General features: G+C 49.3%; 3 protein-coding genes across 4 annotated transcripts; 2 read left to right on the forward strand and 1 right to left on the reverse strand.

The window, feature by feature from the left end:
- The first annotated feature begins 1012 nt into the window (after positions 1-1012).
- Positions 1013-3487, forward strand: LOC109758335 (lysine histidine transporter-like 8). Its single transcript, XM_020317189.3, has 4 exons — positions 1013-1656; positions 1774-1910; positions 2054-2481; positions 2630-3487. Exons 1-4 carry the CDS (start codon positions 1331-1333, stop codon positions 3254-3256), a joined length of 1518 nt encoding a protein of 505 aa, XP_020172778.1. The 5' UTR covers positions 1013-1330; the 3' UTR covers positions 3257-3487.
- Positions 3488-3583: 96 nt separating this feature from the next.
- LOC109758331 (protein S-acyltransferase 10) lies at positions 3584-8292 on the reverse strand. 2 transcript variants are annotated; one of them, XM_020317186.4, is made up of 11 exons: positions 8046-8268; positions 7856-7970; positions 7304-7378; positions 7130-7201; positions 6870-7004; positions 6718-6751; positions 5676-5785; positions 4658-4744; positions 4472-4555; positions 4215-4280; positions 3584-4126 (listed from the first exon to the last, which is right to left on the reverse strand). In XM_020317186.4, exons 1-11 carry the CDS (start codon positions 8122-8124, stop codon positions 3952-3954), a joined length of 1032 nt encoding a protein of 343 aa, XP_020172775.1. In that variant the 5' UTR covers positions 8125-8268; the 3' UTR covers positions 3584-3951. The 2 variants fall into 2 exon arrangements, with proteins under 2 accessions (XP_020172775.1, XP_020172774.1); XM_020317185.4 differs by having other exon boundaries at positions 7856-8292.
- A 285-nt stretch (positions 8293-8577) lies between these two features.
- On the forward strand, positions 8578-11943 carry LOC109758332 (L-ascorbate oxidase homolog). Its single transcript, XM_020317187.3, has 7 exons — positions 8578-8824; positions 8929-9038; positions 9918-10188; positions 10298-10743; positions 10839-11240; positions 11327-11405; positions 11479-11943. The coding sequence occupies exons 1-7, from the start codon at positions 8675-8677 to the stop codon at positions 11695-11697; spliced, it is 1677 nt and encodes a 558-aa protein (XP_020172776.1). The 5' UTR covers positions 8578-8674; the 3' UTR covers positions 11698-11943.
- Positions 11944-12755: the final 812 nt, after the last annotated feature.

Raw genomic sequence — 12755 nt, forward strand, 5'->3', positions numbered from 1 at the left:
TCGGCAAGTAGTAGCGTGTTGCTGGCTCTGGCCAATGCAAGCGGCCGCGCATGTGTAGGTGCACGCGATGGCACAGATGCAGGCGGCTCTGCCGGAGGCTTGCTCAGGGGACTTCGACGGAAGCCAAAGCGGCGGCTTCGGGCTATGGATCTGATATTGGTGCTCCTCGTCGGCGTGACAAGGAGAGTTTGGGTGTGTCCGTAGGATTGTCTCGATTTGTTTGTTGCTATGAAGTCTAAGATGCGGTGGCAGGGTCTCGGTGGCAACGATGACGGGCAATAGGTGATGTGTTCGATGGTTTTCTACGGCGCCAACCTTGTATGGTTCTTCATAACTCTCCGTCAGAGTTGCAGTTGCGATGTCCTCATCACGGATGGCTAAGTTTTGGCACGGATCTTCATGTGACTCCGCACTGCCTCGAGGGGGGGAGGGGGGGGGGGGGGGGTTGGTCGACGATCGTCTATGGCAACGTCGTTCGGAGATTAGGGATGGTGATGGCGCCTACTTGGAAGAAGTAATGATGTTGAGTGGCGACACATGTGGGGGTACCTTAATTATGCCGTTTAGCGGATTGTGACGGTTTTTGTTCGGTTTTTCATTCATTAACTAGACCGGGTTTTTTTCATGAGCGGTGGGCTTCTTTCACGTATTTTTCCTTACAAATCTTTTGCCTCCATTTTCAATAAATATATATGCCATACTTTTCATGAGTTGATAATTAATGTCCAACAGGAAATTTCACCACTCCCCTTCATATGTGCACCTCAGGCTAGTCACTCCACCAGGTGCTTGCGTTGCAGCTAAAAACGCAAGGCCGACGATGCGCATGGTACGTCTGCATAAACGTCCATATATGCATCTGACCATGCATATCTAACCTTGCACAAACAAATTAATGGTCAGACCGGCCGGCAGGCCAGACGATCCCACCACGAAAGATCGACCGGTGACACGGCGCTGCTGTGTGCTCCCTAGTGCCAACATTAATAATGACCAGCATGCACTCGAGACCGTATGATCGTGTCGTGTCGCCGCTGCATGTATGGCTGCGACCAGTCTCGGCCTCACCAGCCACACTATCGATCGAGGCTGCTGCTGCCCGGGCTTCACGGTGTCCACACCCAAAAGCCGCACGGCTCAGCGAACTCGACGTTCACCAACCGCGCTGGCGTGACAAAACTCCGCCTATAAAATCTCCCGGGCCGCCGAGCCTTGCCGGAATCAGCAACCAACCGAGCTCACCTCCTCGCACAAGGTCTGGGCACCTACACTGGTACAGCTATAGCTAGCTAGCATATACTACTACACCGGAGGGAGGGAGCGAGCGGCCATGACGAGCGAGGTGCAGTCGGCGCCGCCGACGCCGCGGCCGGTGTCCGCCCCGCCGTCGCAGATGCACTCTCCGGCGCCCAGCCGGTCGCCGCTGCGCGCGATGGCGTCGCCGCTCGCCAGCCCCGTGAAGAAGGCGGTGGCGAGCGTGAGGGGGTACCTGGAGGAGGTCGGGCACATCACCAAGCTCGCCGACCCGCGCGACGCCTGGCTGCCCATCACCGCGTCCAGGAGCGGCAACGCCTACTACGCCGCCTTCCACAACCTCAGCTCCGGCGTCGGCTTCCAGGCGCTCGTGCTCCCCGCCGCCTTCGCCTCCCTCGGATGGTACCTTCTAGCTACCCCACTTATATTCAATCGAGAGATGAACATATAGTACTACACGAGTACACGTCTACACGTACGTTACTTAATTTGTCCGGCCCGTGGATTGGGTTCTTGCAGGACGTGGGCGATCGTGTGCCTGACCGTGGCATTCGCGTGGCAGCTCTACACGCTGCGGCTGCTGGTGAACCTCCACGAGCCCGTCGCCGGCGGCACACGCTACAGCCGGTACATGCACCTCGCCACCACCGTCTTCGGTACGTCCCCGATTCCCGCGCGCGCTTATTATCTCAGACTAATTAATTAACACGGCGACGTCGTGCGGCAAACGACGTCGTCTCTTTCGATCGCTGTCTTCCACGCTCATCATGCATGCCTTGCCTCGGCCTTCCTCCAACAGGTGAGAGATGGGGGAAGATCCTGGCGCTGCTCCCGACGATGTACCTGTCGGCGGGGACCTGCACGGCGCTCATCATCGTGGGCGGCGGCAGCATGAAGATCCTCTTCAGCATCGCCTGCGGGCCCGCGTGCGTGGCGCGGCCGCCGACCATGGTGGAGTGGTACGTGGTGTTCGTCTGCGTGGCCGTGGTGCTGTCCCAGCTCCCCAACCTCAACTCCATCGCCGGCGTCTCCCTGGTCGGGGCGACGGCGGCCGTCGGCTACTGCACCATGATCTGGGTCATTTCCGTGACCAAGGGGAGGGTGGCCGGCGTGTCCTACGACCCGGTCAAGGCCAGCAGCGACGTCGACAGGACGATCGCCGTCCTCAATGGCCTGGGCATCATCGCGTTCGCTTTCAGGGGGCACAATCTTGTGCTCGAGATTCAGGTAAGTGTCAACCCGGGAAAAGAGATTCTCCTCCCATTCCCAGCTAGTGCATGTTAGCCTCGTTATCCGTTGCTCATGTCCTCGTGCCGCTTTGAGAACGAACGGCGATGAAGAAAAGTCGCTGAGAGTGAGCGTGCTGGCTTTGCAGGGCACAATGCCGTCGACGCTGAAGCATCCTTCACACGTGCCCATGTGGAAGGGCGTCAAGTTCGCCTACCTCGTCGTCGCTCTCTGCCTCTACCCCGTCGCCATCGGCGGCTTCTGGGCCTACGGCAACCAGATACCTCCGAACGGGATCCTGAGCGCACTCTACAAGTTCCACAGCCGCGACGTGTCCCGGCTGGTGATCGGTCTCGCGACGCTGCTGGTGATCGTCAACTGCCTGACCACGTTCCAGATCTACGCCATGCCGGTGTTCGACAACATGGAGGCCGGGTACGTGCACAAGAAGAACCGGCCGTGCCCGTGGTGGCTGCGCGCGGGCTTCCGCGCCTTGTTCGGCGCCGTCAACCTGCTCATCGCCGTCGCGCTGCCCTTCCTGTCGGAGCTCGCCGGCCTCCTCGGCGGGATCTCGCTGCCGGTCACCCTGGCCTACCCGTGCTTCATGTGGCTGGCCATCATGAAGCCCGGGAGGGGCACGGCGATGTGGTGCGTCAACTGGGCGCTGGGGTGCCTCGGCATGGGGCTCAGCTTCGTCCTCATAGTTGGGAACCTCTGGGGGCTCGTCGCCACTGGCCTGCATGTGCAGTTCTTCAAGCCCGCCGAGTTCCAGTGAGTGAATTTAAAGATGAAAGCAAGTTTTTTTTTTCGAGTGAAGATGGAAGCAAGTTTGCTGTCTAATCCACCAACGGAAGACGTATCAATGTGATGTAATGCTGGCTTGTTTTTCATTTTGTTTCTGAGAAGTATACTATGTCTTGTACTGGAACCTGAAATGTTGATTCTTTTAGAAGCAAAAAGCTGAATCTACGTTTCAAACATTATACTACAGATCAGCTGTTCTATATATTGCTTGTAACTTCGTCGTTTTCAGTGTCTAAAAACCTTAAGACCAGCTGATATGTACGTATAATCGTATATACAGTAGTAATGACTACAAAAATAAAGCATGACAACCGAGGACGAAATATATATAAGAACAATCATCAGATACAGAACGAACGGGTTTTCAGTTGTGCATTTAACATATAAGAGCTGCATCGCTCAGACACAGCGTTCTACAGCGAATGTGCGACTAAGTTCAAACTATTTTCTTATGAAGCTACAACCCTACAAGGAATAAACTGAAAAATCTACATGCATACTCAGATCAATCTAATGGCATCGTTTGATCAGGATGCATTCTATAAGAGACAAAAAGGTGCCTATATATAGGAGTATATGCTGTACAACATCAATGAGCCACAAGTATCTTTACCATGTTATTATATGCATCAAACTAAACTAATGTATTTTCACATATAGCGCGTACTAGCAGCACCGGCAGCAGATTACATCTCGGCAGGTGTAGGGTCTAGCCCGGGCTTCTAGTTCGTCCAGTGGGGGTACTGCTTCCAGAACATATCCCTTCTGTCTAGAGAGGCAGAGGTCATAGAGGTTCCTGCAGATACCTTTGCTGAAAGGATGCACCTTTCTAGGAACTCCCCTGTAAGTGTCATTTGATCGATTCATTATGGTAGACTAGAGACAAGCAAATATAACGAGAAAAATGCTAGTCTTCAGCCATTTCATACCTTAGGTAAGATATTCGCTTCCGTCTGGCAATTTCATATGTCGTTTGGTTCGTAAGAGCAAGGTAACTACAGATATACACAAGCTCGTGAATACAATAATCATCAGTGAAGAGGTCACTGTTAATTTGTGACTTCACAACATGTAAGATATTCCTGATGTCAACAGCTATTGTTATAGTTTTTCTTTGTATTCTGCATAGCAGATTGCGAATTCTGAAAGAACAGACTACTGTCAATATATAAACGTAAAAACTTACGTATGCAACATGAGTAAGATCAGCAAAACTATGAGGATTACTATCAACGGCAGCAACAGTGTTAAGCCAGTCAAACCCTTCAACCTGTCGATTAAGAAACAAATAAAATGTTTGCCGGACAAACTTGAAATCCAAAGTACATACCATGAGTAGTGAAACTAGATCAAAAAAGGTAGAGGTACATACCAGGACCCGTTCATATCCACATGTAAGAACTGGATGTAGAGAGCAACAGTCCAAATAACTAAACTTGCTTGTCCAAATATGTACCACCTAGAAAATATCACTTATGCAATGACATAAGCTGGATATAGTTTTGATGAGTCATAAAATAGAACATAACATCACATATGTATATTCCAATATATCATCAGAAGCATTTAAGAACAATATATTTTAAATTAAATGCATATTAAGAGGACATAGCTGTTAACAGAAATAAAGGAATCGAGGAGAGCTGCAATTTCTACTTACATCCGGGAGACTTTGTGAGTCCAATAATCGCTAGAGTTTTTTTTTCTGTGAAAGCTGCAATTCTACTTATATCGGGGAGACCTCGTAAGTTCAATAATCATTAGTTCTCCTTGCCATTATTTTTCCTTTGATCTTAAAAGAAGTACAGGAGCCACAGAAGCACTACAATGCCAACAAGGCACTCTGTAAACCTACCCGGTGTGCTTTCAGTTAGGAGTTAAGAATTAGCATGCCCCAGATATGTCGAAAGAACATTCACAAGATACATGACATCATGTTAAACACTGGTAACTGGATTTTGGTAGATACGACTATCTGAGTAAAGGTTGATGGATTGTACGGCAAAAGAAGTAAAAGCCTGCCAATTCCACTAGATCAATATTAAGGGAAAGGGTGGGAATGGTCATCAGTACACAGTCCCAATTGAAATCAAGCAGTTCCTTGTTAACAGTGATATAGAGACAGTAGAGACTCGAGAAAGTATGAGGGCATGGCCTCATTATTTGGTAAAAGAGCGGTCCTCCATTCCAACATAACTTCTGCACAGGGGGCTTCTGGATTTATTGTTAAACGATAGGGACCGCAGAGTACAAAAACTGGAGAAGGTAAGGATGTTGCGGCATTTGCACATAATAGCATACACTAAACTACAAAACATAATATATATCGTGCATTCGAGATTTAATGTGTTCGAAAGATAAGCTGCAAAATGTGTAAATAAAAATCTCACCAAAAACGGCAATGATTCCTAATGCCAATGCATGTTCCAAGCCATGTACAGTGATGATCAAATTGGAGAATACACTTGTCACAATCATGACAATGCTTGGTTCGTGGTGGCTGTGAAAGGTAGTCAACACCAAAAGATGAGCTTTGGCGACCAGCATAACAGAAACGTGTGCTAGTTAAAGATATTTCATGGACATTGCAAGTTAATGTGACATAGATATTTGAGAATAACAAACTCACATATCACAAACTCAATATTATGCTGAGCTGAGTCAATAAGCCTGCACTAGTTCTTTATGCAATATAAAAAAACAATCTACTATCTTGCCAAATAGATTGTCAGATTGGTAAATGGTAATGAAGAATAAAGTGATAGAAAGTCTTCTTGTGGTTTCTAATATGTGACTCACGGGGTACAATGAGAAAGGAGAGTAACATAATTGACACATTACTGCCCTCTAGGCCATAACTGGTGCTTTCATACATTAAGGTTGTGTTTGGTGTGAACCAAGCTTGCCCTACCAAAAAATTGGCAAGCAATGTTTTTAGTAATGGCCACTGTTGGCACGAAAAATGAACTAGAATGCGGCAACCATCCAAACAATAACCAATTTTTCTGTCATGCCCATAATAATGATATGGTACACATTGGTCACGAACAACATACCCTAACCCCTCTAGGGTACAGCTTCATAGGTAAGCAAACAAGAGCAGTAAGCACATGCCATAATAATCTAGTAATCAAACATATTGGACATGACACAAGACATGCTTAATTGCTTTCTACTGATCTTTAAATCAAGTTTACATAAGACAAACTACATAGTCTATGCTTGAAATGATACGCATACCAATGATAGTAAGTCAACTGATCTTTCATTTCTATATATTTTTCCAGAGAATTTCATTTGTTCTGCCATAAGCACTAACATCAATATTCCAAGACGGGTATATTGCTGGCTGGTTACCACCAGTTATTTTATCATTGCCTTGACTATAGAGAACATTACAATAGGCTGCAACTTTAGAATAATAAAGATTACCTGAATGAGATGGCAGTAAGAGCAGGTCAAATCCCTAAACAAAATGGAAGCATACAACCATATCACAGAACGAAGATAGATGGCAATATATATTGAAAATTACACCTCGGAAGAGGGAAAATAATAATAATTCCAAATCCAGACAAGTGCACCTGCTGGATGATCCAGGAGGATATAGATCCATCATTTGCAAAAGCGACGAAGGTGTAGCAGATTGTGGGTTGTGTTGCTCTATTTTGCTGCGGCTCATGAAATAATTTAAGCTCCCGTTTTTTGAACAGACCTGTCTTTTCTTAATCATAAAAAAACATTTTTAATTTAGCATAAAGTAAGTCTGCGCAACTGGCAGGCTCCAGCCCTTCAAATATACACATATCTAACCAAGGCAAAACAAAAGAACTTATGACATTACTTTGAGATTGTCGTTGTATTAATGAAGGTTGCGTGCATCGCTGATCCAGCCTTCAACATATCAGCCACATACCTAACAGCAAGAGGACGAAATGAGGTGCAGTGTAAAAGGCATCGCTGTTCCTATGCATAATCCTTACTCTAGGGCTCAATAACATCGAGAAGCACGAATTACCCTGGTGATGAATTAGCTGTATATAGGTATTGCGCCAAGGTAAACAACACCAGCCCTCCATATAAACACATGTACCTGGCATCAAGAGTGGACAGTAGGAAGGCTAAAGACAGATGACCAGTAAAATATCTTCTAAGACATCCGTTTGAGCGTCAATTAATATGGGAAAGGAGGGAGTAGATAACAAGATGCTAATGAAAAACAGAGAACAGATGCATGATAACATAATGAATTTCCAGTATCCATCAAATTCTGAATAAGCTGTCAAACATTAGAACCGCTCAGTACTAATATTCTTCAAACATATCAGGCACGTATGGACATACACTTCCAATTCTTCGCAGAGACACACCAAAACTATTTTCCTTCAAAATTAAAGCAGGCCACGAACTAATTACACGAATAAATGGTAGCTGGGAAAAGCAATAGCTGCCAACACGGGCTAGGAGAAAATCGACTCCAAACATCGGATATCTTAACATATAATCTAAACAAACGGAAACGTTTCACAGGCAAGGAGGAACAGAGGAGGGGAGAGGGGGCCTGTTATACCACTGGTCCTGGCGGATTTGGCTCCGGAGGGCCGGATCGAGCAGGAAGACGGCGCCGATGAAGAGCGCATGCAGCAGCATGACGATTAACCTGACACACCTCCAGGGCTTCCTCCCTGCGCTCAAATCCCCGGCCCCGGTCAGGCATTCAGACCCCGGCCGGAACCCCCAAATCGAACCAATTGACGAACCGTGCGAGCCGTGGCGCTGGGGTTGGGATAGGACCCTGATGGCCTCATGGGGAGGATCGCTTTCCCCGCAGCACGGCATCCTCGCCGCCGCACCGACGTGAGGAGGAGGAGGAGGGAGGTGGTGGCGATGGTTACCGGTGGCCGGTCTTCCGCGGGAGGAGGAGGAGCCGGCCTGCAGTTACGGTGGGGAGGGCCCACCTGGAAGTGGACGGACTCTGGATTCTTTTTATCCCGGACCCGGACTCTGGCTTCTTCTTTTTTTGAGGTACAGACTCTGGCTTCTTCAGTGTGTCACATACACACCCCACAGGCCAAGGCCCAGGTCCAGATGTGCGAAAATCCAAGCCCAGAGTTGGCCCGTCAGGCCAGCCTGGCATGGCCGGCCGCAGGGGGGCGCATCCCAAAAAAGGAAGAATTTTTTTTTTGTAACAACCTGCACATCGTAACAGATTCAAAAATATTTCGAGATAGGATCCCAACAGATTTCCATCTATACGGCGCGGGAGGGGCCGCCGTCTATAAATGCCCACCCGGGCATCTTCATCTCTACTCCCGCGGAGCCATCTATCAATCCATCTCCTCTCCGCGCCATCCCATCTCGTCTCGTCTCCTGCCCCTCGGAGGTCGAGATGGCGGCGTCGGCGGCGGCGCGAGTAGTGGTGGCCCTCGCGTGCGTCTTCTCCCTCGTCTTCTCCGCGCAGGCGGAGGCTCCCTACAGGTTCTTCGACTGGGAGGTCAGCTACGGCGACGTCAACCCGCTCGGAGGAGTTCCGCAGCAGGTACATATATAGTTTCGAGCCTAGCTAACTATTGCTGTATTGCTGTTTTAATCTGCGCTGCATCTGAGGTTAACTGCGACGTGTTTGATTTTCGATCTCTGTAGGGTATTCTGATCAACGGGCAGTTTCCAGGGCCTCAGATCGACTGCCAGACGAACGACAATCTGGTCATCAACGTGCGCAACCGGCTGCCGGAGCCGTTCCTGCTTTCATGGCAAGTTCTTTTTAGCTTACTCGAGACATTCCTCAGCGTTGCATGCACCAGTTTTATCTGCATTAACTACTTCCTTCTGGTTTTGATCGGTTTTAGCTTACTCGAACGTCGTTGCACAACTTTAATCTGCATCAGTTTAGGGGGTGTTTGGTTCAGGGACTTTTTAGTCCCAGAGACTAGAAAAAAAGGATAATTGGTTTGATGCCAATATTTGGCATTGCCAATACTTGGCAAGCCAGCAATTGGCAATATCAAAAGTTGCCAATAATTTTTGGCATTTGTCAAATATTGGAATGCCAATTTTTGGCGTCAAACCAATAATGCTCAAAGTCCCTAAGAACCAAACGGGAGGGACTTTTTCTACAGGAACTAAAAAAGACTCTACTAGAGAATCTTTTTTGATTAGTCCTTGGGACTAGAAAAAGTCCTAGGACTTCTGAACCAAACACCCCCTTAGTTTTTTAGATCTGCATTAGCTTAATGGTTTCGTCGAGATCAAAGAAAGCGGGCGTTAAAAGGGGAGATTTGTTTGCGTGTAGTAGCACTCAAGTCGCGCAGCGTCGTCTCGTTTAAGCTTTGCTACGCATCTGATCTTGAAACGGCGATCAGCAAGTCGCTGAACAAAAATAGATGCATGCCAAATTCCTTCACTGCCAGTTTCAAACACAGAGAAGTAATTCTGCTACATGCATCATGATGTCTCCTATTCGTGCTTAATTTGGCAGTACTTAATTAGTGCAAAGATATATCTCATAGTATCACCTTTCCGGATATCTCGGCGGGTACAAACAAGTTACCTGCAGCATTAATCTAGTTAATCACTTTTATCCATAGTTTGCGCAAAGGCAAAAGTAACGTAACACAGTTACTCATGAACAGGAACGGGATCCAGCACAGGAAGAACTCGTGGCAGGACGGCGTGTCGGGCACCAACTGCCCGATCCCTCCGGGCCAGAACTACACGTACCACATGCAGGCCAAGGACCAGATCGGCAGCTTCTTCTACTTCCCCTCGCTGGCCTTCCACAAGGCGGCCGGCGGCTTCGGCGCCATCCGCATCAACAGCCGCCCGCGGATCCCCATCCCCTTCCCCCCGCCGGCCGACGAGTTCACCGTGCTCATCGGTGACTGGTACAACACCACCCACAAGGTACATATGTCGCCAAGCAAGGCGTTGGCTTGCACGAAATGCACTCATCTGTCGGTTCATTTCAGTTTTGGTGTGTGCTATAACTGATCCATTTGGTTTTGCTTGTCAGGCTCTCCAAGCCATGCTGGACGACGGGAAGCTGCTGCCTTCCCCTGACGCCATCCTGATCAACGGCAAGGGCCCGGGGCGCGCCAACTTCACGGTGGAGCAGGGGAAGACGTACAGGCTGCGGGTCTCCAACGTCGGCCTGCGGAGCACGCTCAACTTCATGATCCAGGACCACAACGTGACGCTCGTGGAGGTGGAGGGCACCCACACGGTGCAGAACACCTACACCTCCCTCGACGTCCACGCCGGCCAGTCGCTCTCCGTGCTCTTCACCGCCGACCGCCCCGCCGGGGGCTACCACATCGCCGTCTCGTCGCGGTTCACCAACCAGACCCTCAACTCCACCGCCGTGCTGCGCTACGCCGGCTCGACCGGCTTCTCTGGGCCGCCGCGTGCCTTGAACCAGAGCGACGTTGACTTTTCACTGAACCAGGCTCGCTCCATCAGGTACGGATCACGTCATCTCGACCGCCCGTTCTAGAGACAAACGGCGTGTTAATCGGTGTGTTCGGGTCTGAGCTTGCTGTGGTGACCACGTGCAGGACGAACCTGACGGCGAGCGGGCCGCGGCCGAACCCGCAGGGCTCGTACCACTACGGGTCCATCAACGTGAGCCGCACCATCCGGCTGGCCAACTCGGCGGGGCAGGTCGGCGGCAAGCCGAGGTACGGCGTGAACGGCGTGTCGTACGTGGACGCCGACACGCCCCTCAAGCTGGCGGACTACTACAACATCAGCGGCGTGTACCGGATGGGCGCCATCCCGGACGCGCCCGCGGCCAGCCACAGCGGGACGCAGAACGGGACCGGCGCCGATGCGGCGCTGAAGAACGCGACGGCCGTCATGGACTCCGACCACCGCTCCTTCGTCGAGGTCGTGTTCGAGAACAGCGAGGACAGCCTCCAGAGCTGGCACCTCGACGGCTACAGCGTCTTCGTCGCCGGGTACGTGCACATCAAGTCATCGTGAGGCTCATGCATACGTATATAATACTCTGCTCCATGATCATTCTCCTCGTCGGTCCTCGTAGGATGGACAAGGGGGCGTGGAGCGAGCAGAGCAGGAAAGGCTACAACCTCGTGGATGCAGTCACGAGGTGCACGGTGCAGGTAAGATTTTCTTCCTTTTCCTGCTTGACTTGATGAATGTGTTTTACACTTCTTTTGTTGCTGCTTTGAGAAGGTGTATCCAAGAGGGTGGACGGCGATCTTCATCGCGCTGGACAACGTGGGGATGTGGAACGTGAGGTCGGAGGATTGGGTGCGCAGGTACCTGGGCCAGCAGTTCTACCTCCGGGTGTACACGCCGACGCACTCCGTCCGCGACGAGCTCCCCGTGCCGACCAACGCGATCCTCTGCGGCCGCGCTGCCAACAAGAGCCGCCTGCCAGTCTCTCAGTAGTAAGCAGCCGCTGGCAGGGAATGATCCAATTGTATCAGTGTGTTAGTAGTAGCATGGTGTGAAGTCGAACTGTCGAAGACTTAGTTTGGCTGGTTACTGGTTAGGGCTTAGTCTGGGCTTAGGAATTTACTCATGGAGTCAAATCATTTCAGGCCTAGGTGGCCTCGGTATAAACAAGAAAGATAGTATGTGATATCTCTTATCTGCGCTATTTCTGGCTTATAAAAACATTAATTTTCAGCCTTATTTTACAAGTCTTTGTATCAATATATTTTTAATAGAGAAGTATATTTTTCCTCCTCAACTCCTGACGAACTCTAGGTTTAGTCCAAGGGCCTGTTCGCCTCCCAACTCTCCCAACTCCAAAGATTCAGCTTCTGAACCTATCTTTAAAAAAATCAGCTTCTACGAGTAGGGTGTTTCGGTGCCCAGGCTCATCTGCACCCTGTTAGAAAAAAACATAAAAAATTCAAAACAAATTCAAAAAATTTCAAATTTTTTTGTGTGGTAGAAAATTTGATGCGTGAGACCCGCTCTAAATTTCATGTCATTTGGACATCTGAGAAGCTCTCAAAAAACATTTTTACAGACCCCAATTTGTCTTTTTTGCTGAGAGCTGCTCAGATGTCCAAATGACTTGAAATCTGTAACGGGTCTCACGCATCAAATTGTCTACCACACAAAAAAATTGGATTTGTTTGAATTTTTCTAATATTTGTTTTGATTTTTTTCGTCAACACGGATGCAGATGAGCTCGGGTGCAGAGATGGATTTTCGGCTTCTCCATCGCTACTTGGCCTGCATCTAGCGACATGGCCCAAGAAGGAAGGGAGAGACGTGATTCTCTTCGTTCATGAAGAAAGAAGAGAGGAGAGAGACTAAACGAACCGTTGCAAATCTTGTAATTTTAGCAAACTCCACGTTTTGAGGATTCCATGAAGCTGCTCATTCCTCGGAGTTCGTGAAGCGTGGAGCGTGAATGACTTTTGAACAGGCTCTAAACTTCAAAACCGAACAACTTGCGCCTCCAACTCTTGAAACCGGACAAGTTTAATCCC

The sequence above is a fragment of the Aegilops tauschii genome, chromosome 2, assembly GCF_002575655.3.
Source record: "Aegilops tauschii subsp. strangulata cultivar AL8/78 chromosome 2, Aet v6.0, whole genome shotgun sequence".
Taxonomy (NCBI): Eukaryota; Viridiplantae; Streptophyta; class Magnoliopsida; order Poales; family Poaceae; genus Aegilops; species Aegilops tauschii.

Coding starts and splice junctions, on each gene's coding strand:
- LOC109758335 (XM_020317189.3), top strand. CDS start 1,331: ATGACGAGCGAGGTGCAGTCGGCGCCGCCGACGCCGCGGCCGGTGTCC. Junction 1,657..1,773: donor GCCTTCGCCTCCCTCGGATG/GTACCTTCTAGC, acceptor GGGTTCTTGCAG/GACGTGGGCGATCGTGTGCC. Junction 1,911..2,053: donor CCTCGCCACCACCGTCTTCG/GTACGTCCCCGA, acceptor TTCCTCCAACAG/GTGAGAGATGGGGGAAGATC.
- LOC109758331 (XM_020317185.4), bottom strand. CDS start 8,124: ATGCCGTGCTGCGGGGAAAGCGATCCTCCCCATGAGGCCATCAGGGTC. Junction 5,786..6,717: donor CTTACTGCCATCTCATTCAG/GTAATCTTTATT, acceptor TACCTTTCACAG/CCACCACGAACCAAGCATTG. Junction 4,127..4,214: donor AAGCGAATATCTTACCTAAG/GTATGAAATGGC, acceptor TGACACTTACAG/GGGAGTTCCTAGAAAGGTGC.
- LOC109758332 (XM_020317187.3), top strand. CDS start 8,675: ATGGCGGCGTCGGCGGCGGCGCGAGTAGTGGTGGCCCTCGCGTGCGTC. Junction 8,825..8,928: donor TCGGAGGAGTTCCGCAGCAG/GTACATATATAG, acceptor CGATCTCTGTAG/GGTATTCTGATCAACGGGCA. Junction 10,189..10,297: donor GGTACAACACCACCCACAAG/GTACATATGTCG, acceptor TTTGCTTGTCAG/GCTCTCCAAGCCATGCTGGA.